Below are 25,599 nucleotides of genomic sequence, written 5' to 3' on the forward strand. Positions count from 1 at the left end.
GCTGTTGGCCCCGGCGCGGGAACGCTCACAGAGCGCCTTCCTTGTTTACGAGGCGCTGCTTGTTGACAACTGTCGCGTTTTCTGCTTTCTAAAATAAAAATGTATTACTTAATTATTCTGACTTTAAGCCCCAGACACTCGTGTGCAGAACGCCCTGCGCCGTTCCCCCCGGCAGCACCTGAGGGTGCGTTGTGCCCTGTGCGTGCCTGCTCCTATTGGCGCTGTACGGGAGCCCCGGCTTCCCCGGTGCCTTTCCTCCATTTACCCGCTCGTTCCCAACGGCACTCGAGTGACCTGAATGGGCAGGTGGGATGTGTACGCCTCTCGTGTGCCTGCTTCGTTCTCTGCATCCCTGGGAGATTTTGGAGTGCACTTAAGCAACAAGCATCAGGGAAGGAGGGCAAGGGGCTCTCGTAGCTCTGAGGCTCCTGAGAGTAGTAAATGGAGATGTTATAGCAAAAGTGATTTCCTTGTTTTTCACCCTCGTGTTTTCCCCTTGTCCCAGAAAGCCATTTGCTTAATTTATTGAAATTATCTTTCCTAAAAGTGCTGAAATTTAATACTAAAATATACCATACTTTTCAAGTTTCTTGAATGCTAATGGTTCTCTTTTCTACATGTGTTGGGATAGGGCAAAAAAAGGCTTTGTGGTTTTTTCCTTTTTTCTTTATAACTTTTTTTCTTTCTGGGAGGGAGAGGTGCCTGGAACAAGAGGATGAAAGGAGAAAGCAGAGGGAATTGGATTCTTGTAGGTACAGCTGTTCCCAGCTGTAAGAATCAGGGCAGAAATAAATGTATAGTGTCAGGAGAGACTAAATAAACTAGTAATATGATGGGAAGCTTTCCTGTGGACTCGTAGCCACTTCTGCTACACTGCTGTGCATTTGTTATGGTGCTATTTGTAACTTATCTTTTGAAAATACCGGTTCTTTTCAATAAATCATCCACTTCCCCAGAAAAGATTCTCACACTGTTTGTTTCATGAATTTCCTTAGTAAGTCTGCCTTCTTTCTTCCCATAGGCTTTATTTAAGCCTTCTTTTGTTTCTGTTAAATGTTGGCCTGCTGTCTGAGAACTTGTGGGCTTACAGGAGAGGATCAGAATAGCTGCCCTGTGTGTTCCTGCTTTGTATCTTGGGTTTTAGTAATGATTCGAGTTGCAGTTTTTCCCTTCTACGTGCCACTGGAATATTGAAGTGCCTGGCCTGCAAAGTCAAAGCAGTGGCATGGTCTTTGTAGAAATGAGGTTTCTGAGCTTTGTTTCTGAAGGGAAGTCTCTGGTCAGCGTTGTCTGTTTGGCTCTTGTAATACCTTCAGGTTGGTGTCTTGGGCTGCCTACTGTTTTCCCCTCTGTATTTCCGCATGTGAAGTGGAAACTACTCAGACTGTACATAAAATGAGGTTGGAAAATCTGTGACCTTGAACTGTTTGATGCAAGAAGTTTAGAAGCTGGTGGCTTCAGAGATACTTTCAAAAGTCACTGAAGGAAGCATACGGAAAAGCAATGGCCTGTTACACAAGTTTGAAATTACCAGGCTGGTAGGATCATTAACAAGGCAGATTTTGCATGTATTGAAACAAATACCCTTCATAAGCTCCCCAACCCAGTAAGAGCTGTGTATGCAGGGAGAAGGGAGGAGGAAGATAACTCACTGCATTCAGATGAACAGAACTTTCTTCTTAACAGAAGAAGTGGATGTAGACATGTTATACTTTTATGCTGTATCTTTATATCTGATTTATAGGCATAATGTATTTCTTTTAACCTAACCTAGTGCAGCCTCACTTGCTCGTGGGTGTTTGTGAGAGGAGCTTCAAGGTTAGTGTTTTTCATGTTGTAGACCAAATAAATGTGGAATTTTGAAGTGACAGATTACCTACAATTGTCATTCTTCCCATGCTCTTACCATGGAAGAGTGAACAAATACTGTATGATAAACCCTGTGTTCGGCTAATAGATGTGTTTTCTTCTAGGCTGGGCATTTTAATAGAAGTGGTTTACGACATGTCTTTAAAAATTGATTTCACTATTGCATCTACCTACTGGCCTAAGTGTTCCAGGATCTGCCAGGAGTAATTATAGACAGTTGGTTCAGATGTTGCTTAAATGTGTAAGCCTTGATGGGAAACACAGTGGATTTCAGCCAAAATGCTAATTTTGATGTTTTGTCATTTTGTAAAGCTACAGACTCAGAACAAATTATTTTTATAATGATCTAGTGATACATAATTGCATAGCGAGGGCCAAGTTTGTCCTTGATGGAGCACTGAACACTACCAGTGTGAAAACTTACAGTATCAGCACTAGCCTAAAGTTGACTAACTTGATAGCTACAGTAGCGCATAATAAATTCATTTACTCAGGTGAGCTTACATACCTGCATTTAAGCTTGTGATATCAAGGCTTATTTGCTCCAGAATGCATTTTAAAGCTAGAGCATGTATGGTTACAGGAGCTATCTTTGCCTTTTGAACCATCTTTTACTCCAAGTTGTGTTTTACAATTTAAGTGGTATTTTCTTCATTTGTTTTAACATAGAATAAAAAAAAAACATAACACAGAAGTCACAACATAGGTGCCTGGCATTTTTACAACCATGAACTGGTGCTGTTCTACCTGCCCAATGTGGGTTAGGATAGAGTGGCGGACATGAATAAGAAAGGTTGTCTTCCTTAGCACTACATTAATAACCAGATGGATCCAACCACTTGGATGTGTCAGTCATTTTGGAGCCTCTTGACTCCTTTCAGCTAGTCTGAATCTGTTACTGCTACAATTACTACAATAGCCAGATTGTACTTTTTTCCCCTTCACAGTCAATGTAAGCAAGAACGTCTTCTTCCAGAGCTTCTAGCAGTCTGCAGTGTCATTTGGGACATGCCTGATTGCCAAGATCATTAGAACAGCCTTCAGGGATGCATGCAGCTGCAGTGTCAAGGAGAGAGTGATCTACATAGGTTGGTGTGCATGTGTTGTATGATTGTAGTTTTCAGGTTGTGGAGAAGAAAGGGTGCAGCTCTATACCCTCCTAATTCCTTTGGTTTTCCAGCGTGAGAATTGTGTCTTGGCATGGGCTGATGAACGTTTCCTCTGTTTGAAAAATTGTAGGTTATGGCAAGCGTTCAAATCCTGCAGCTTGAGAGTGCACCTGTGATGTTCACAAGTATCAGGAGTCTAATCATGAACTGCTAATTTGGGAGTTTTGCCACTTCAGTGGATGCGGGATCTGACCCTGCTTTGGAAGTGATGCCCTGTCCAGGCAGGGCTAAGATAGCCCCAGTGAGAGTTGGAGCTGCTGGATTTCCCTAGTAGCTCATGCCTTCACTCCTCATCTCTAATTTACGTGTTCTTGTGGTTCTTTGCTTGGCCTTCCTTTTTCCTGAGAGCTCCCGGCTGCAGCTGCTTCCTGCTGTTCCAGCAGTTAGACAAGCAGCAGAGCAGAGAGTTGAACTGACTGCTTTTGTAATGCGTAGCTGCAAGCTGGGGAAGAAATGGAGCAGTTCTACCACTGTCAAGTAGAAAAATCTTGCAGTGGGAGAACTAGTCAGTGTTTGTTCTGCCTGCCTGTGGTTGGGAATTGGGGAGGCATCCTGCAGTGTTGTCTCAGGTGGTTGCAGTGGAGAGCCTCTCAGGGTGCATTGCAGCTACAGGAGCCCTGAGCGTCCTTCCAGAGAAGAGCAGGGTGAGCAGCAGCCGTTAGTCTTCTGCAGGCTGGATTCCTCTGTGCAAATGCTCCTTGAGGGCCAATGCATAGAGAATTGCCCATAGTTTGAAGTCCTTGACCTTTAATAGGCACCTCTGTGCTCCTGAGCAGCACCTGGTGCAGCCATGTGCCTCTCTTTAGTCAGAGTTCAGCATGCTCTTGCTCTTATTTCATCAGTGGCAATATGGACTGTATCTTCTAGTGTGAGCTCAAGAGTGGAACTGGAGGGGCAGAATCACTTCTCTGTGTAAGTGCAAATCTGGAGTAGAGCAGACTCTAAAGAAAAACAATGCTGTTGAACATCTATGAGTTTGATATTTGCTGACAGTGGCCATGTTGACATCTTCCTGGTGTTCTTTAGAGATCTCTAGGTAGGCAGAAGAAACTGAAAATAAATGAATTTTGGATCTCACTTATTGGAATAATTTGCTTAGTCATTTTTACTTTTCTGCTGCACGTTACTTTGTTGTTTCAAGTGACTTAGCTTGGAGTGGTCTGTTAAGGTACAGCAGGATGAACTGGGACGTGATGTGCTTTTTGTCAGAATAGGTGAAAGTGGTTTGGCTTGAAAGGATTTAAAATACAAAAGATAGAATTAAAGGGCAGAAGGTAGTGATGAAGTAATGGTTTTGTCTTGGACACAGAGAGGGGGAAAAAAAAGATATGGAGAGACATTACAGAAGATTAGTACATAGTGAATAATTTATAGAGTGGAAAAAAGCAGATACTAGAAAGTAGTAGAATATTTCCAGACCTGTGGTAGGATTTATTGAGATGATGTTACAGCGCGGGGGGCAGGGCAAGTAGGAAAGCTTTGGAGGAGCAATGTGAGTGTTATGGGACTGGGTGCTGGGGTCTGATTCTGCTACCAGAGCGAGATCATTCCACTATGCTCAGCTGCTTTCCCTTGTTCTAGGATGTGAAAAGGCTCCGCAGAGTTTACTAGAGAATGGATAGATGATGGAGAATGTTTGGTTTATAGTGAAGAAGGCATTGATTAACATACTTCTTCCAGTGTGCTTTTATTTACTCCACTTTTATTATCCTCAAATTCTGAAATCTTAAAGATCTCCTTTGTGTATGCCTGATTTGGGGAAGAGAAAGGAAGGTGCTGTTGGAAAGCAGAAAAATAAATACTTGTTGATAGCTATAGCACAGTCCCTTGGGCAGTGAAGGGTATTATTCTATATTAATACTGGCCTTCAGCATTTCTATCTGCTCTCACTTTCCCACAGAAATATACCTTCATCTCTTCCCATCCACGCAGGAGTCACCTGGAAGAGGAATAATCAGACAGTGATTGCCACTCTTCCACCACCATCTCCGTTAGCTTACTGGAACCCTGGAAAGGCAACAGTGTTGCATTTCATATGTAATGTCAAAAATGCTTCTTTCATTTTATCTCCTTTCTACAACTGACAAACACCTTTTATTTAACATATTTAGATCTTTTCACACTAAGATTGTGAAGCCTAATTTGAGCCTGTTAATCTTTTTCCCGGTAATCCATAGAAAAGCACAGCTGCACTACTAAACACATACTGTTTACCCATGATCTCTGGGTCCAGGCAGCCTGCAGCGTTCCAAAGATCAAAGTTTAAAGGAGACGTGCCAGTCCTTCACAATTCCTTTTATTTAATCTCATGAAACCATGTAAGCCACGCTTGCAGCTGATAAATACTGCTGAGCTTCAGCCTGTGTGTGTTTGTGTGCAGCCCTCTGGTCCTGTAGCTTTAACAGAAAGGTACGTCCTGCAGGTTGATAACCATGAAATAAGGTAGGACAAATGGAATTTAGTAGTTGTAATGAACCGTCATGTGGTTTCTTAGCACTTAGTCTTTTTAAATTAGTATAAACAATGTTAAGGATTTTCTGTCTTTAAAAAAAACAAAACAAAAAAAAAAAACCAAAAACCACCAAAAACTAAACTAATATTGTTGCAAGTGACAGTTTCACCCCACTTTCTTTTTTCATTGCCTATGTGGGAAAGCTAGCACATTTGTGTAAAGATAAACTGGGAAGTCAGTGGTTTCCAGCATGTACATTTTGGTTAATATTTATAGAGACTAATATTTAATGGGCCATATAAATATTTATCATGTGCTGCAGCTCTTTGATCATAAACACTTGTTTGAAAAGGCATTCTGTCCCGGCTGTGATTTGCAAAGAGAGAGACCATTGCTTTTTCAGTGTTAGGAGGGAGATTTGGTTTGTCCTGCGTTAGCAGTTTTAGTCATGGACTATAACATAGTAAAGCTGGCTATGTCTTTTTAATTTTTTTATTTTTTTCTCTACTTCTCTTTCTGTCTGCAAGATCAAATAATAACTTGTACATATGAGGCCCCAGTCTGCAGCAGACTGGCAAAACTGGATTGAAGTTCTGGGGGTCTTTTTTTCTTGGCCACAAGAGTCACTACTCTGCTGCATTGCATCGAATAGTTTGTTGTGTTTTTAGGAATATTGTGCTCAAGGAGTTGACCTGTGACTGTTCACCAGCAGGACTTTGTCTTCAACTGTTTTTCTGGTTCTGTTTTTATTATATTGACTGCAGAAACTGTAGGCAAAGATTCCAATAGATACAAAATTCAACATGGAGTTTTACTGCGAAACAAAATTTCATTTGCACATGGCAATAAATGTTGGTGTCCAGATTCCAAAACAGGAAGTTTGTGCTGGAAACAGAAGAGCTGGAGAGAGCTTCTTCCAGCTCACAGGTCCATTTCTTCGTTTGTAATTTGGAGTCTTCTCCTGTACAGAAGGAATATTCAGAATAAGAACATTCATCTTCAAATTCTTAACGAAGTATTTTGGCTAGATATTTTCAGTCAGCCTTATTACTGAGATCTGAGGTCCTCAAGAAGCACCTCTAGGCAGACTCCCTTGTTGGTGACACTTATGAGCTGGAGATGACAGTGCTTCTTGTGGAATGTGAGTGGCATTCCAGAAAAGCCCTCGGCAGCCACTGATGTTTTTGCAAGCAGATCAGATCCTTTTTTAGAGAAGCCATACTTTGAACAGCATTGGCTGCTTGCTGCACTTGAGAAAAGGTTTGCTCTAACTTTTAGCCTTTTTCTGTAAGATAGCAAAATATTTCTTTATAATGCTAGGTGATTTTTGCTCAGAGAAATGCAATTTTAAATAGGTCTGTTGTATTCACTGTTCAGGTCTGTCACACAATGGCTTCTTGCACACGTCCATCAATTTACAGAAATAAGAGATATTTGTAAACTGATAGATGCTGCTTGAGCACACAGACAAACTTGGCGTCCTGCACGATCACTCAAATGTGTGCATCCTGGTTGCTTAGTAAGGAAAAAAAGAGTAAACATTACATGGGCTGATCTGGGTTCCAGATCTCAAATGTTTGTCGGATGAATTCAATGCAAAGCTATAATTACAAGTGCTGAGTAGGAGGTACTATGAGCTTAATTCTCTAACATCTGTTAAATTTGTTCTCTAACCAGCAGAATACATTAATAAAATCAGTGCTGCCATACAGGGAGGGGAAGTAGTTGGGAGTAAAGCTGTGTGTGAGAAAGCAGGATACAAAGTGAAGTACTCCTTTTGCTGTTTGTAAAAAGCAAGAAAGATTTGCCTGTGTTTAAAAAAATAAAATCAGCTTTGCAACTTGTGGCTTACTCTCTTTTTATGAGTCAGCAGCCAAAGGCAGTGCCAAACTAGGGGAGAATTGGGAAATGCATGAGATAGCAGCAGGGATAGTTTCATGCAATTTCCTCCTTACTGTACTGTAAACCTTCTAGCAGGTAGCTAGCAGCACCTGCAGCCAGGCTTTTCAGCTCTGGGGAGAATTAAAAAGTGATCATCATCTGTTGATAAGAATGTTTTAAAACTCCTTTTACAGCCGAGGGCTAGGAGGAAGATGCAGAGTGCTGTGAGTATCCCAGCTGATAGATGCAGTATTAATCACTGATAGCAGGAGAATTGTCCTCTTTTTGTCCAGGTCATAGAGCCAAGGCCAAGCAAATAAAGTGAGCTTTCTTGCCAATATCCCTAGGTGTTAGCCTCATGGCACACCATTATTTTTAGCTGATTGCTCATCTCTTGAGCAGATGACCTTGCTTAGCAAGATTAGTGTGTATTGCACCTAATTTACCACACAGAATCAGGATGCTGAAGGAGAGTGGTTAGGGTTTCTATCAATACTACAGTGTACCTTCTAGCTTTGATATACATATATATTTTTTTTTAAGTCTAGTTTGTTTAGCAGATTTTTTTAAAGCAATGATGTGTACAACTTGCCCTAGTAACCCTACTTTGTGCATGCAGAATGCTGTGTGATAGCTGCTTTGGTGTACAAACGTTACTTCTGAAATGGAGAGCAATTGACTTGGCTGTATGATCAGCTGTTACTGTCTGAAGATAAGAAGAAGTCTAAGAGTTTTGGGCTCCAATGCTTTTTCTATCGTGTTTTGCATATACTAAGCCAGTAAAATCAGTTATTGCCAAAAACTCATATCTAGGCTTAATTTGAAGTGCTAACAACCTTATTGTTCTGCTAAGCAGAACTTTCAGAATCTTTCCCCCTTCTCACATGTCCTTGCTCCCTAAACAACCAGTCTTTTACAAACAGATGTCATCCAGGTCACTTGCTTGGGATAACTGGGCTGATTTCAGGTACAGCTGTTTTGTTGCTCTATAAATGACCAAATGATAATTGATATTTTTCTTTTCTCAAAGCACCAGCTGAGTTCTGTATGCTGAGTTTTGGTAGGAGATTCATACAAGCACTGATGTGATACCTATCAAATACTTTGTATCAGCTCTTAATTAACACTTCCCAGATTGATTAAATGTTAATGTTAACTATTAATTAAGGGCAAGCTTAGAAATTAAGTACAGTGCATTTGTCACTATATAAAAAGGTCATTTATTTAAATGTGATACAGTGAAGTAAGCAACTCACTGTGAATAATTAAATCAATCGATTTAGGCTCACTTTGTTCTTTTAGGTTGCCAGTAAGCAGGCACACATTTCCTGGGATGTTCTCATAACTTAATGAAGTAATTTTAGCAAATTATTTTCTAAGTCTTTAAAATCATGTGGATTCCTAGTGCATAGCTCTTAAAAACCTAAGCAGTTTATTTTTCAGTTGTTTTTTTTTTTTTCTTTTTCTTGCAAGGCTCAAAGTTGGGTAAGATGTGCCAGGTTGTCACTTAGTTATTTGAATTCTCAGCATCACACCACTTTTTGGGGGGAGGAGGAAACGATTTTCAGACTCTGCAGAATTCAGCCTGACTCACTGTCTCGTCCAGCAGTGATTTGCCACTCCTTGGCTTGTTGGCTACATGGGAGGCATCGGCTCCTGCCTCCTCATCTTGCTTCAGTTCAGAGCTCAGTGAAGCCAGGTACACAACCCCTTTCACAGCTTCAGGAGTCTAATTTGTTTGCATCGATGCATTGACATGGCTGAGGTGTTACTTCCTGTCTTTTTCACAAGTGAATCCAATTTACTGCTTGTTAGCAGCTTTCCCATCTGCCAAAATTCAGGAAAGCTCAGGAGCATCTGGGTTGAACATGTAAGGTATCAACTCCCAGTTACTGCTGAGTTTGCATCTAGAACTTTTCATTTGCTCCCTCTTTCTTTCTTTTTCCCTTTATACAGATTTGATAGTGTATGACTACTGCTCAGTTCCTTGTGTGTATGCATGAGCTTTATCAGAGCGTGCATGATCTTACATGCAAATTCACTTCTTGCGTTTCAGGAACTTTTGTGCCACGCAACTTAGATGCAATCAGAATCAGAGAACCCTAGGAGTTGAAAGGGACCTCTGGAGATCATTCAGTCCAACCCCCTTAGGTTCCCTAGAACCAGTTCCAAACATTGGAGATAAAAACAGAATAACTTGTCCAAGACCTGAAAACTCAAATTAATTGAGAAATGCTATGTGAAGACTTGCTGCAAAGAAGTTACCAAACAAAGCACTTAAGCAGCATCTCGTTTCCTGTTCAGCATAACTTTGCTTGTCATCTTATCTGTTTTTTAAGCTCATTTTGTTTATTTGTTTACTTTATTTTTCCTCACAGGCTTTATTGAAAATGCACAGTGAGAGCCAGACTTCAGTGAAATACTATGTTGGAATTGATGTTGGATCAGCAAGTGTTCGTGCTGCTCTGGTAGATGAGTTTGGGACAGTAGTGATGCACGCAGAACAACCAATACAAATCTGGGAACCTCAACCAGACCACTATGAACAATCCTCTGCTGACATATGGGCTGCTTGTTGTGCAGTCACCAAGGTACCTGAAGGAAAAGAAATGAAGGAGATGAGTTTCAAACAGCACTTCAAATTTTGGAAGTTGGAAGTCTTTCGGTCACTGGCCTTTAATATTCAGTTCTGCCGTGTTTCTCTATAACATGGAACCACCTTCATACATTCTAGGCACTTTAGGATATGTAGTGCCTGTTATCTATGTGAGGAGCAGAAGGCCAGAGTGATAACTGAAAAGAGGAGGAAAGCTTTCCTTTTTATGTTAGATCTAAAGGAGGACTTTTCCACTGTCTTTGGGATTCACATCAGGGATTTTTGTTCCACTGCTGCATGTTTTAGCCACAAACAGTTTCTTTGAGGAGTGGAAGTTGCTCAGAACTGATAATGCACCTTTAGAGGTGTGTGTGGTGTTGCACTGCAGCCAAAAAGGAGCAGTTATTATAGAAATTCAGTCTATTTTATGGATAGACATCATATGAGGCACCATCACCTGTGATCCCCATTATGACATCTGTCTGGTGTTATAAAACTGAAAGAAATTTTATGTATTTGTAGATAGTATCAAGCTTAAAAATAGTCTGAAATAAACCTAATTATAAGGGATCCAAGGATTCACCTGTACATGGTGGTGGTAAATGACTGACCTTGCTTGGCAGTCTACATGCAGACTATTTCATCCTCTGTAATAAAGCCACAGCCTGCTCCATGATCTAAGGTTATTTTTTTAAGTATTCATGATATGCTTTGTAATTTGCAGATGGGCAGTTTGCTCTTTCTCTTGCTATTGGTCAGCCTTTTCAAATTTCAGTGAGCTTGGCTCTGCAGAAATTTTCTGCGATGAAGGAGACAAGTGGTGAGGGGAGGGGAAGGAGAAGAGTAGTGTGACAGGAATGACAAGGAAAGCAGCTTGATATTACAGACAGAGCAAGTTATTTGGCTTTTCTTTGTGAATTGCTTTTTTCTTGATCTTTAAATACAATCTTATATTTAAGCAATTAAAATATGGTCTCTGGAACCTTGGCTTTACGAAACCACTAAGACACTGGCACTGTTGCAAGTCTGAAGTCTTTCGTTATAGTACTAATTAAGATAATGATATTTTTATTGTTGCTGAGAAGTGGCAATTTATTACTGCGTTACATTTTAGATGCCTTGGAACTTTACATGGCACTTGATCCATGTGGGTATTATATATTTTTCTCCAGTGCTGCTTGAAGCCTTGAAGTTCAGATCTTTTGGGGGTGATGAGTTTTTCAGATTATTTTCTGAACGTAAGCTTTCCAAACTCTTGGTAGCAGAGTTTCTGAAAAGGTTTGCATTACAGATGTATTAGCACTGCTTTAGGTTTTGACCAACTTGACAGCAATTTATTTTTGGGACCCTTTATTTTGTAATAAAAACTATGACACAGTATTACCAGAGCAGTTCCATAAGATCATTCAGTTTGCAGGTAGCAAACAAGTGAAGTAAGTGATGGAAATGCATAATCCTGTCTCTAGGTTTCATATGCAGCAGAACTTTTAGAAAAGAAATAACAGTGCTAGAAAGATTCGAAGCCTATTTAAGAGCTTTTCATGTACGTTTGAATACACTTCTGAAAACCAAATTTTGGCAGTGTGCTACGTTTTTATTAGCATTCAGATTGAGATATTAAGGAATACTGAATCTCTAAATTTTTGTAGTTTGAGTTTGTATTTCTAACTTGTTTTCTGTGCTCATTAGTTCACATGGTAGGCCATATATATGGATTTCTTTGTATTTGTGTATGTTTTATGTATTTGCAGAAAGTCATCTGTGGTGTTGATGCCAGCCAGATTCGAGGGATTGGATTTGATGCTACGTGCTCCCTTGTTGTCGTGGATAAAAAGTTCCAACCTTTGGCAGTCAACTCACAAGGTAGGACAAAAAGTGAGATGAATTGCTTTCTGTTTGGCATCCTAACACCAAACTCCTTCATATTGGATCAGAGGGGCTGCCTCTTAGAGGTCTCTGCTCATTTTCAATTTTTAGGTGTTTCATCCTCATTCATCCTTATTAATCATGGCTTTTCTTGTGCGTGTGAATACCTGCCCACACTGGCTTAAGGAATGCTAGAAATGTAGTATTAGTGTAGCCTGACTGCTTTTTCTGTCATAGAGTTGCAAGCAGAGGTTGAACTTGTGTATTTTTATTACACTGGTGTTCTGTCTTTGTCTAGAACAGAGCTAAACCTCTGAAACAATCTGGTACCTTTTTCTAAAAAGAAATTTAAGTTTTTATTAATTTTTAAGTCGATACTTCAGAAGCCTTTTTTTTCCCCCTCACACAATCCCATTTATGACTGGGAGGCTGCTAATTCAGTAGTTACATAGCCATAATCACAGTTCTGTTGCTTTACCCTTTCTATTCTCACATTTATTTGTCATCTCCTATACTTCTTAAAAAAAAAAAAAAAAAAAAAAAGCAACAGCTTTGTCCCCAAAATGTCCTTTGCTAAATTTAGGAAAGATTATTTTTCGGTTTGAGAGTCTTTGATCTGTTCAGCATCTGATGATGTCTAGGGCTATTTTGGTCTACTGAGTCAAATTCAGTTCTCACTTTTTGCTGTACAATATCCTCAAGAACTTGGGCTTTAAACAATGATATCAAAGATAAGACAAGAATAGACAGAATACTGTCACACTGGGCATGCACTAAACTCATTTCAGGCAGTTTTGGAGGTCTAAATTGTTTGAATCCATATTTAGTGTAGCATTGTTCCTCATAGACCTGACTTGTCTTGGAGTATGTTTTCAAGATTGAAATGCATGAGTGGCTCTTCTGTGGAGTTGAGTGTGCACTGTACTCAGCAAGAGAGTAATGTGAAGTGTCACTTGGATTTTCCCTTCACCTGTTTAGTAGGTCTTTTGTAGGTTAATTTAATTAAAATGTTTTTTGCTTTTAATTCTGATGTGTTACACAGACTTGCTGAATGCTTTTGCCTTCCACATTCAAAATATAACATAGTCAACTACAGACATGAAAGTATTTTTGAAAGAAATTAGGGTAGTTTTCTCTTAACTATAGAATAGGAAAAAGGATCCCTATTACTCTATAATTAGTTGACTGGCAAAGTTCATTTCAATTTATAACTTATTTGCTCAGATTTTGTCGTATTTTAGTGACTAGGAATTAAAAATGTTTGTTTTTTTTTTTTTGTTTTAAAATAAATGTGTACCATGCCCAGTAGTTTGGGTTATTTGAATGAACCATACTTTACAAGAGCATCGCTTGTCACGTTGTTGGACTCTCACAAGCCTGACTAGTTTCAATCTCAGGGCATTCTCAGCCCTCAGCATGCCTTAAAAGTTGGCTAGAATTTTATCTGTAACTATCTACTGAGAGTTATTAGCACATTTAAGTACTTGAGTTTTCCATGTATAAGTATGAAGCAGCTTACAGCCTAGTAACAGACAGTCTTGTGGTGGAGTTATACAGGAGCTAAAACAATCTTTGTTTTATTTTATTGTCTTTTAAAGGGCAAAATAACAGGAATGTTATTATGTGGATGGACCATCGTGCCGTCAGTCAAGTAGACCGCATCAATGCAACGCAACACAGGATTTTGAGATATGTTGGGGGAGTGATGTCTGTGGAAATGCAGCCTCCTAAGTTGTTGTGGATAAAGGAAGTGAGTACCTCTAAGATTGCATAGCATTTTTAATAATGATTAATATCATTATATTTGTTAATGCCTGAGAATGATATTTCAGAAATGAAGTTCTTTGACCTTACTTCTGAGTTCAGAGATGTGCAAAGTAAGGCCAGCCTTAAGATGTGATGAAGATGTTTTGAGATTTTTTTTTTTACCTCTTGATTATTTAGAGATTAATTTTAGTGAGGTTCAGTTTTTCTCAAATGAAAACTTTTGATATGCTTTTCTTATGTGATTTTAAGACCAGATGTATTTAGTAGTTTCGGTGCAGGTAATGAATGTGTCTTGGAAATATCCTAGCATTTAGTTATGGAGCTGTATACATGCTTAAAATACTGTAGCTGAACATGCTTAAAAAGGGCTTAGGTTCTACTTCTGGGTTGGTTTTTTGCATCAGTGTGAAAGCAGCAGTGGCTCAGCACTGGGCATCCTTGCTGGATGTACTACTGCCTTTGAGACATTGCATCCAACAGTGAGGGAATGTGTGATGTCTTTGGCTGCTCACAGGGCAATCTAGTTTGAGCTTCATCAGCTTTCCAAGAAGAAGCTGAGTGATTTAGTTGCATGTTGTCTCTAGGAAGTAGATCATCTGTAGAAGGAAGATGCTCTGTTCGAAATGTGGAACTCTGCTTCTTTCTTGTGTTTTTAACAATAACTGTCAGAGAAAAGAAAAAATGCTCACCACTCAAATTTCTCAAAACCTCCTCTAGTCTGATTTTACGTTTGGTGTTGATCCTTAGCCAAATGTAGATTACTTTCTGCCAGTTTCAGTGCAGTGCCTTGGGTTGGAAGGGACCTCAAAGATCATTGAACACCAACCCCATGCTGCAGTCAGGGTTGCCACCCACTAGATTAGTCAACTAGAATTGGTTGTCCAGGACCCCATTCAGCCTGGCCTTGAACACCTCCAGGGATGGAGCATCTGCAACTTCAACCCAACACCTCAACAACTTCTCAGTGAAAAACTTCTTCCTGACACCTATCCTAAATCTCCCCTATCATTACCTGACCTTGTATTTCTGGAAAGGAATTTCTATTATTTGAATTATCACTTAAACAATTTTAGGTATTCCTAAAGAATATCACTTATCAAATTTACTGTGAACTTCTGAAAGTAATGAAGAGAAAGGAGAAGGGGGAGATGACCTAACTGTGCTTTCCATTTGTCATCTTTTCTTACTAGAATTTACACTGAAGATGACCTCACCATGATGAGTGAGCTGAATTAATTATACAAGAAGTAGATACTGGTCTTTATTTCTTGTAATTTTCTTGTTATAAATAACTTGTATTTATTTCTGGAGGGCTGTTGCAGTTATTCATCCAAATTGCGAGTTATACTCCTCAGCTTCTTCTTGATTTTCTTTTCCATGTAGTATTTTATCTGTGTTTCTTTTAATTGCTTTACATTTTCACTGTACAGAGATTAGGAACAATTAGAAAGTTGAGAGGCTTCAGAGCATATTCTATACACTTAATTATTTCACTCTATCACATTTTGATTTCAAATTAAGAAACCAAACTGTGGAGGACCTAATAGGTTTGTTTGCAATCTTTTGTTTGAATTGTATTAGCTTACATTCAATTTAGTTTGAGCACTGATGAATCACTTTATGCCCTGGCATCCAGAGGCTGGTCTACATGAAATTAATTGGAGTGTCCTGATATCTGAAGATAGATGCTCATATGGCAAAGTCAGCTCTGCCTGTGAAGTTTGTGTGTAGGTCATTTTGCAGTAAATGATCAACTGAATGCAGCTGCTGGATAAGCTTCTGGGGCTTTTTTGTTAACATTTGTGGCTCACTTAGGAGCAGCACTTTGTTTCTTTGCCCCTTGTGTGCTGAGAGGGTCCATTTAAATGTTAAATCTGCAGTATATGCAAACCAAAATGAATACTTTATTTTTCTTTTAAATCTACTTTCTGTAGGTACAGTCGCATTTGAATTTGGAATGTTGTTAGCTGAATTGAGAGTGTGGAATGTTGTAGATAAAGTTGGAAAAAAAAATATCATTATCCTTTCACAAATATTTAGAAACCAGCTGAAAGATAATGCTGACAAAGTCTTCCTGAACTCTGTAAGATAAGTAAAAATGTAAACTAAAGTGAAAAAGAAAGTAGTCCTTAGTTACTGGATCTCTCAGAATAACCAGGTAATTCTCTTTCCTTGCTATAATTTCCTTAGATTTCTATTGTTTTTAGAACTATTTTGCAAGGTCTGGGGATACTGTTGGTTCTGCTCTGGAATTAATGTTAGCGTTTTTTTTTCCCCAAAGTAGCAGAAGAAAGAATCTTGTTTACTAATTTTTGGCTGGAGATTTGATTGTGGCTTGTGCCAAAACAGGAGGATGCTTGTTACATTTTTGTCATATTAATGGCATTACAAATCAGCTATTTCTAAAAAACATTCATCCCATATGCTGTGGCATATTCCAGATGGGTGGGGCGTGCTGAACAGGGAATAGGTATTTGCTTGGTAACTGTCCCCAAATGGAATGCAGTTTTCCTATAGTGTATTTTCACACCTCATATTTAAGTATGGTAAGAGCAAAGAAGATCCTCCCTACAGCAAAAAAAAAATATCAGAGTGAATGACTAGCAGAAGTCCCTTGCAATTGTTAACTAAAATTGATAATTCTCAGTTTATTTTCTTCATATTTTTAATGGCATGTTGCTCAGTGATCTTTCTATTCACATCTTCAGATACAGCCACATTTTTATGCATCATCATTCTTTTAGTTTGTTCTTGTACACCCGTAACTTGCAGCTTTACCAGCCAATGGGATAATTTGCAGAAATAATTAAAACATGTATTTTCCTGGCTATGGAGGGGCATTAGCTTGGCAGCAACATATTTGTTCATGCATGTCCTCTTCTTTATTACATTTGCAGCTGATTTTGTTTTGTTGAATGCAACTGGTAAGATTTTACCAATAAAAAGCTCTCAACTCCATGTTTAGTGAAAAGAATCCAAGCTACTGGGTTTGAAACTGAACTCTTGATAAGGACTGTTTATAAATGCTTTAACAGCTTTTTGCTATCAAAATCCATACATAATTTAGACATGTTTGCATAGATTGTACTTTGGACTGTTCAGTCGAGCTTTTAGTAGCAGTTACTAATCAAGCAAAATAGTCTTTAAAAAAAAAAAAAGAGGATTAACAGCTGGAATGATTGAAACATCTGCACTTCTGAGAATCTCTCAACTCTGCTACAATGTGATGATGTTTATGAACATTCCCACAGATTGTCCTTCATCCCTTTTTACAGCTCCAGCTTACTCAGCCTTTGATAGCCCTGGTCTGTGTTTCTGTCATGCACGTGGCAATGTCTGGCCTCGACTATGATATTTGCCTGACTTTTAGTGTTACTCTGAGGCTGCCTCATGGATTTGGAAACACCTGCAGATATCTAAGACAGTGTCTTGATTGTGGAGACAATGTGATGCACCAAAGCAGTGTTTTCCACCTTTGACAGTAGCCTTATCCTTACAGCTTACTTTCTAAGGTGGCCTCTTAGCCCCAAGAACACGTTTAAGGCCTTAAAATGAATTGGGTGATTCAGTTGGTGGTTTGAGCTTTTTGGTGGTGGGGGGAAGGGAGGGGGTAAAACCGTAGCAAAACCGATCAGTCTGCAGCCCTGGCTCCAGCAATGATTTTAATAGTGCCTACAGTTTATCTTGGGTGTCTGAGAAGGGCTCTATCACATGGTTTGGCATTAGTTCTGAGGCATGAGAGATGTAAGTTCTAAGTTCTTGCTTTGTCTGAGTTGGAATAGGGTGTGGAACATCAGTTTTTTATATCCCCATGAGTGTGTGTATTGTCTTCAGTCTGTTCATGCAGATTGCCTAGGAGATTGGGATTCAAAATTCAGGTTGAGTTGGGAAAAGCAGACTATTATTCAGTGAGCGTGTCTCATTTTCAGATGACTTAGATCTTGACCTGATATGGAACTTGAATGCTCATGCCAACTTTTTTTTTTTACTCTAAATGGTAAAATCTTTCTGATTCCATCTGTCTCTGCTGGTTTTAATCTAGGTTTCTCACACACCAATTTGGGATGGTTTCAGAATGTGTGGGTTTTGACTGATAAGTAGCCATGAAATACAGGCCAATGCCCTGTGCTAAATCGTAAGTTCTACTTCAAACCCCTCTTAAATTAATCCAGTGGCCAAAAGAGTTTGGATGTAAAAGCTGTCTGTAATGATGTTTAGTATTTTCCAATTCACATTTAGTCTCTATTAGCAATTATGAAAGTCAGGGAAGTTTTGCTGTTTGTATACATATTTTAGTTCTGGTGTGGGGGGAAAAGCATTTTCACTATTTGTAGTTGTCTGATGATCACTTAATCTTACAAGAAAATAATAAAGCTAGTAAAAGCTAAAAAAGTTTCCAATACAGAAATAAACTACCTCAACAAAGCACTGAAGTACAAATCTGAAAGCTTCTTCCTCGTTCTCAAGGAGAGCACTCCTCTATGTGTTTCTGAAAAATCCTGTTGCGTAGAAAAGCTCATGTGAAGTTCTACGTGTGTGTGCATTTCAGCCCAACTCATAGGTGAGCAGTATGCATAACATGAAACAAAATTGTGTGGCATGGCTTCATGATAATCTTCTGACTTGGCAGAAATGGCCTCCTCTACTTATTTCTTGACCTCTGTACCAGTTCTCCCTACCTCTCACTTTTATCCTTCTTGTCTAGGAAGATTGAAAAATTCTGTGCTTCATAATTCTTAAACTCATTACCCACAGTTACTTTAAAATCTCCAGATAATTCTGAATAACTGTTGAGAAGAGTTGTATTTTCTGGGCAACGAAGAGGTTGTGGAGACACTCAAGACCCAGCTGGATGCCTCCCTGTGCAACCTTTTGTAGGGTTCCTGCTCTAGCAGAGGGTTGGACTCAATCTCTGGAGGTCTCTTCCAACCCCTGCAATTCTGTGATTGTTTTCTTTTTAAAAGAAAGAAGCATCCATGGGTACCCCTCAGTTGAAAGGTTGAATGTGTTTCTTTAGAAGTGAGCTTGATGGCTGAGATGCAGGGTATGAATACAGTACTGGGAATGTTCCCGGATCTTTTCCATCGTGCTTTTAATGTGGTCACAGATTTGACTATGAGTAAAAATAAATTAAATTGACTTAAGTGAATGTCAAAAACATGGAGACTTTTTTTAAACTTGTTTGGAAAAAGCATAAGGATATGCTATGGTTTTTTGTCTTTCTTTACTAATTAGTGATGACAAAGCATTGCGATGGCAAAGAATGAATCATTTGGATGTTCATGAAACTAAATACTTTAATGTCACTAACGTGTGGCTTTTGGGAATTTCCCAAGTAATAGAATAAGGACCCGGTGAGTATCTCTGATAAAACAGATTTGCTTGAAGGGCACAGTTGTTCTTAATCTAATATCTTTTATGATTAACACTAATAGTTGATCTACTTCTGTTGCTTCTTAAAGACCAATGCTGAACAGTTTCTATGATGGAAATAGGATGAATGACCTATATATTAAGCTAAGGAGCGCCTTTTGCATTTCACATACAAAGTTAAATTTGAAGTAGTAGCCATCTACATCTAGTGTGTAAGCTACACTCAAGTTTGGAACAAGCATGCAAAGCTTGTACATTTTGTTTAAAAGTTGTGGTTGCATCAGTCTTTTTTTAACGCAGTAAGCTATTAAGACTCTTAGTGTTTAATACTCCACTTTTCTAAAAATCCTTTGCATCTGCAATCTTGTATAATCTTTTATAATTGCCTTTGCCTGAGCTTATGAAGGGGAGATGAAAATGGTAGGATATGAAATCCAAATACACAGTATGGCAAGCAAATCACCCCTTAGATTTCTTCTATAGAGATGAAGCCCAAAATAATTTCCCATCTTACTTCTCGAGTACCTCTCCGACTCTGTCATAGCCTACTAGATGCAACTGTTGACCAAATGTGTGTTTGTGCTGAAACTGTGCCACTTAACAGATCTCCATGCCCTAGAGACCCCACCTAGGATGTACTCTTAGATGAGCCACTGTTTCAGTTATTTAGAAAACTGTTGGAGATTTTTAAAGCAATTTGGGAGGGTGAAGCTTCGCAGAAAGCTTACAGATTCTTACTTGCTTTGATCAACTGGCCTAATAGTTTGTAAAGCTTTGTTCTGTGCTCACAGAGGTATTTGTTTTCTTCCTGCACTTAAAATTCAGAAATAATAAATATAAAATGGTTTATTTTAGAAAGTAAGGCATGCTTCGAGCAAATGTTTTTGAAGTGAGTTGTCTACTGATTTTGTGCCTGCCTGCTCTGACACTGAGCAGCTGACAGGGAACTGAAAGATCCCATGCTATTGATCTGAACTATGTGCCTCCATTAACTTTCTTGCGAAGCCTTATTATCAATTCGTGGTGGGAAAAGGACTCGGACAGTAAATCACTACAATGTGAGCAGTGCAGGAATATGGAGAGAGATCAGAATATTGAATTTGGAAAAATTACGATTTTCACACAACATTTTTCTTAATTGCCATTAAAAGAAGCATGTGATCATGTCTGGCTTCAAATATCTGTATTTCTCTAATATATTTTTTTTTGTTAGAACTTACAAGAGTCATGCTGGGAGAAAGCAGGCTACTTCTTTGATCTTCCGGATTTCTTATCTTGGAAAGCCACAGGTGTCACTGCAAGGTATGGTAATTGTAACAGGATGGTTTAGTCATCTTAGTCTATTTTCTTATGTGCGTTTCTGCTTTAATTCATTTTGACTGGACATGCTGTTACATACATCTGTCTGTAATTCAGTCTGCTCCAAAACATCTTGAACCTATCTCCTGCTTCCATTGTACATTCCTGAGCACAGTTCTTGTGAGCAGTGTAATTCACATATACAGTATGTTGCTACAACTGTTAGTCAATTGGTCTCATATTCTGTTTTGGAACATAAATATGATTGCTCTTGTTATTGTGAAATAAGCTTCTAATAATGCTTTGAAATCTATTTTTGTTGACTAATTTATTGACTTTCTGAGAACTGAAACAAAATGCTTCTTTTGGGTATGGAAGAAATCTTATAAAATCTATCTAAAAGTTGTTACTTCATTGTAAAACACTCACTAAAACCAGCCTACAATGCTTACTGATAAGTTAAACTGATAAGTTAAAGCGGTGTTTGAGAGAACTCCATTAAAATCTTGATTAAAGTGACATTAGTACAAGTGAAATACACATGCAGGTAAACAAATCCTCCATCTGAGAAGTGAGATACAGTGTCAACTTAAAAAAAAAAAAAAAAAAAAGTCTTATGGCCCAATTCCACACCCAGCTCAGTTCACAGGTACTTCCATTGGAGTCTCTGGAGTTGTATCTGTGCAAAAGTTAGTCTAAAATGAAAGCTGTAAGGAGTTAGTTTTAGTGTTGGGGGAATGGAAAACACATTCATATCAGATACATTTCTTTTTGAGCATTCTTTCTCCCTGGTTAGTCTCCTTAATAGGCAGCTATTGTTAAATACCTATCTTGCATTATATAAAGATGCTGTTTGACTTTGCCAGGAAAGAATAAAAAAGTGAAGAGAATGGAAGCTAGTAAATTCTTACACAAAGAATTGAAAGGTGGTATTGCAAATATAGTGAGATTCTACTGTATTCTGTTCAGTGATCAACTGCATGGCAGAAGAACTCTTACTCAGAAGATGCAGTAAGCTGACCTGTCACCTGACCCAAATCAAATTTCAGGAGGATAAATCCCAGGCTCCCAGAGGCTGAGCCCTATAGGACCTCTATATTGTACAAATACTCAAGACTTCAGTTTAGAGCTGGCACCCTTTGCTCAGGGACTAAGTGGAGAAAGGTAACAGCCTTTTTTTCCACAAACAGTTTGAGTGCTTCATAGAATCATAGAATAGCCTGAGTTGAAAAGGACCATAATGATCAATATCATACGTATGAAGTGCTACTTAAATTCAGTTGTGTGGGAGAAACCTGGCTTTCTATCCTAAGAGAGCCTTTTTGAGGCAGTTGAGAAGATATGACCTGGGAAACAGATATGCCTAAACGGCACATGTATGTGGTTACAGATTCTTTAAATTTGTCCTCTGATAAGTTTAATAGGACACACACTTTATTTGTCCTTATATGTAGGAACATCTCTGTATTATACATGGTGAGATGCTGATAGAAAGTTTGTACTAAGGGCAGTTGAATTTGGCTTTGTGATCTTAGGATGGCTAACAGTTGATGTGAGAAATGCGGGCAAATAATAAAAGGATTGCCTTGGGCTGCTGGCTGAAGAAGCTAAAATAGAATATGATCCAAGCGCGGTTGGACTCGAATATTATTTGGAATGTACTTTTAAAGAAAGGGAGATAGTTCCAGAGAAAGTAATGATATAAGTGGAACAGAATTCTTATCTTGTTTGAGGAAAGGGATCTCTAGCATTAATGAAGAGGGTTCCTGCTCTTCCCCTCTGTCCCATAGCATATTCTGTCCCTCTTGTTTTTAAAAGAGGCAGCTGTACTGTATTAAAGAAATCCCTCTCTCCAGCCTGTTTCCTAACTTCCAACATAGTTTAGTCTGTGTGAGGTGATGGAGGGCACCTTCCTGCAGACTTGAAAATATAACTGTTATTATTACCAATTTAGCAGTTGGAAAAAGATCATACTATTTTGGATAAAGTAGTTCCTTGTATATCGTCCTTTGCTGCCTTAATGTGCACTTCCCCCAAATTCAACTGATCATTTCAGCTCTAATGGAATGTCTTAGGTGATAATAAAAGGGAAAAAAAATATAGGAAAATAAGGACAAGAATTTTTTTTCTTGGAATCAAACTTTAATTTTTTTTTTCCCCCATCCTCCACTTTCCCCTGTGCACACTTCTTTCTTAAGATTTGCCATGTAGTTTGAAGTGAAGTATTTCATCCTGCATATTATCTTTCATAATACTGTGGAAGTGGAATTTTATCGTGTGTAAGATTTTTACCACCTTTTCCCTTGAGCACGAAGGAGCCTATTCACAGGGCAAGGCACAGTGTTAAGTCATTGTGAATCACACATTATTTGACCCTGGTGGAAGACAGATTTTATTTTATTTTTTTTAATCTGTTTTGGTGGTGGTAAAATCAAGTAATTCCAGGGACATTTCTGTAAGAAGGATTTTTGCATGCGTTGAAATTCTTACTCTTGCTTCCTTATGTTTTTAAGTGGCTCCTTAAAACATTTTGTGTGTATTTATCATTTAAAAACATTGTGTGGTCTTTTTGGCTTCAGAGAGATTACTCTGCACAAAGTTAAGCAGCGTGTGATCGGGATTTGAAGTATTTGAAAGCAGCTATTGGTTCATGTTTCTGAATACGAAATCATTTGTCCTTCACCTTCAAGCAATTCTGCTGGCCTGAGGTGCCTTGTTGCCAAGGGAAGTTTTTTCCAGTGGATATATAATTAGCAAAAAGTTCAGGTAAGAATATTTGAGGGATGGGGACTTAAACATACTCTGAGATTTTTACCTACTCCCTTTAGAAGTGCTGCCTGTGTATCTCAGTGAATAGCATCTGCCTATGAACTTCAAAGAGTGAGTTTCAAATCATTGATTCCTACTTTTCTTAAAAGATTGTTGCCTGTAATATTTCCTATTAAAAGAGTTCAATTCTTATTATTTCTCATTTGGGTTAATTTAAGACCATGCAGCTGTTTTGAATGATCCAGAAGCTGACTCTTCTGCATTAAAAAGCTTTCCTGACAGCTCCCTGGTTAATAGCTTGAAAACTGCAACTTTCCTTCTCCTGCCCCCAAGGTTACAACAAGGAACATTGGTTTGGCCCCTAGAATACTCAGGTCTTATTGCAGAAGTGCTGCTGTGGGGAGAAAGCTGTTTTTTTCAGACATACTAGCAGTGCTTTTATAGGCTCAGCGCTTTTCCTCATGGTGAGTGTGACTCACTGCTATCTTCCACCCACCATCTACAACCTCTGATCACTTTTTCTTTATATGGTGTTTTTGAAGTTATCTTAAAATCAAAATAAATATCTGACTGACTTAGAGATAACTGTATTATGGACAAAGTATTTTTATCAGAATTGCACTTCTGCAATTCTGTCTTTATTCTGATGTCTCATGAAGGATTAGGCTGCAGACAGGAATATGGTTAAGCTGTGGTATCAGGTAGAATTCACACACACATTTCTGAAGTCGTGTATTTAGATACAGCATTTCTGTTTCAGAGCCACTTCCAGCTCACTGCCTGGAAATAGAGATGGTCTCTGCTGGATTTACATGGTTTAAGATGATTGGTAATCTAAGAGAGTGAACCTGTGGAGGAGGACTTGGAAATGCAGGGAAGAATGTCAGACTTGACAGTAACTGAGGTGGAGAGTGTCCAGCATTGTGCTATAAGCCACTGGTTGAGGATGAATAATTCAGTCTTTAAAGAACATGCTGGCAAATCATTCATAAAGATTCAAGAAGTGCCAGAATGAGTGGAGAAACAGAGACTTAGGACTCTTTTAAAGTAGCTCCCAAAACTGCAGAAAAAAGTTGGAACAAAGTGAGTTTTTGTACAAAAGCTATTTTTTTTTGTGTGTGTTCTCACGCTGCAATGTATTAATAGCTGGGGAAAGTAATTTTTTATCTAGTAGAGATGTCATCTCATATAGGAGTGGTGGCCCAAGTAATTTTCCTGTGGAAATACTTGTCTAGTCAGTCTTAAACACAGATCTCAGGATCTTGAGTTTGTTCAGAGAAAGTCAATTTTATAAGAAAGATGTTCTTACTGCTATGGTAATTACAGGCTGCAAACTGAAAAACAAATGGATATGGTTCTTAAAGATTTCTAGGAACCACATAGCTAACTAACTAATAGTATTATGCCATGAGTGTTTGTGAGAGAGGAGTGTATATTCTTTTAATATTCAGTATATTTGAATCTGGGGAGATCAAAGATTTAAGTTTTTATTCCCTCCGTGATTTGGATAAGCAAATTAAATCTGCATTTATGGAGGTGTTCAGACTGCTGAATACCTTTTGAGGATTTGATTCTTTTTCATTCTTATGCTTGTTCTTCATCTGTTAAGCTGACACACAGACAGTGTTACTAGGTTAATGCCCTATCCCTGGAGATGCCCGAGGCCAGGCAGGATGGACCCTTGAGCAGCCTGCTGATCTGCTGGGTGGCAACCAGCCCACTGCAGGGTTTGGAGCTGGATGGCCTTTAAGGTCTCTTCCAACCTAAGCCATTCTATGATTCTGTGAGGTTACTTTCTTTTCCCTTTGAGTAGTATTTCTTTTCCATCTATGATTAGTAGAGTCCTTACCAAACTTTTTCTCCAGATAGGCTAGAAGCTTTGAAAGTGGAAAAGCTTGGAAGAGAAGGGGATGTTTAGAGGTGCTGTAGAAGAGACAGACTGATGTAAGTTGGATGATTATCTGAAGGATGTCTGTGCCTTTTAAAGGATTGAGCAATAAGTAAGAAAGATGTGGTAACTGGAGCAGCACAGACACCAGATTCTGCCCTTCCCTTCCTTCCTAGCTGTGCCATGACTAATGTATACCTTTTGGCTGGGATTCTGGTGTTTGGCTTCTTGTTTATATATTGTGCCTACTTAGAGATGCCTGGTCTAAAAATTAAACCCCTCTCTGTGAAGAAAGGGGCTTGGGAATATTCTGAAGGTTTTGCTGATAAGCACTGCAGCCCATGTGGCAGTGACAGTATCCTGATTTGCACTCGGGTTTTACATCCTGTTTATGAAATGAAACCCAAGGCTTCAGACGTGGAGACTTGTTTTGAGAAGTCTCTGGAGAAGGGGGGATTATCTCAAAGGTCTGGTTGGGAGGGAAGCGGTGGTGTTTTTGTGGATCAGACAAAGAAAGTGCCACGAATTTCCTGTCCTGAAGCCAACAGCAAGTGTCCCTGTGACGATGCCTTTGCCAAACAAGACAGAATTCCACTTCTATTAGGCTTTTAATAAATTCAAAACATGTTCTTTGGAGTCTGGTGACACACAGACTGATGCAGTGTAAGAA

General features: G+C 38.9%; 1 protein-coding gene across 20 annotated transcripts in view; it reads left to right on the forward strand.

Annotated features, from left to right (window-relative positions):
- Window positions 1–25,599, forward strand: part of FGGY (FGGY carbohydrate kinase domain containing) — a 284,157-nt gene that overhangs the window by 164,504 nt on the left and 94,054 nt on the right. For 16 of the 20 annotated variants that reach the window (XR_014885271.1, XR_014885273.1, XR_014885272.1 and 13 more), the window contains 4 exons: window positions 9,750–9,962; window positions 11,719–11,830; window positions 13,432–13,583; window positions 20,187–20,275. Coding sequence is in view for 16 of the 20 variants with exons in the window: in XM_085231838.1 (XP_085087964.1) it covers window positions 9,762–9,962; window positions 11,719–11,830; window positions 13,432–13,583; window positions 20,187–20,275 (554 nt within the window). In the remaining 4 variants the exon portion in view is untranslated. The other 4 variants (XM_019618734.3, XM_019618731.3, XM_019618732.3 and 1 more) reach the window with 4 other exon arrangements.

The sequence above is a fragment of the Meleagris gallopavo genome, chromosome 10 (genome assembly GCF_905368555.1).
Source record: "Meleagris gallopavo chromosome 10, MGAL_WU_HG_1.1, whole genome shotgun sequence".
Classification (NCBI taxonomy): Eukaryota; Metazoa; Chordata; class Aves; order Galliformes; family Phasianidae; genus Meleagris; species Meleagris gallopavo.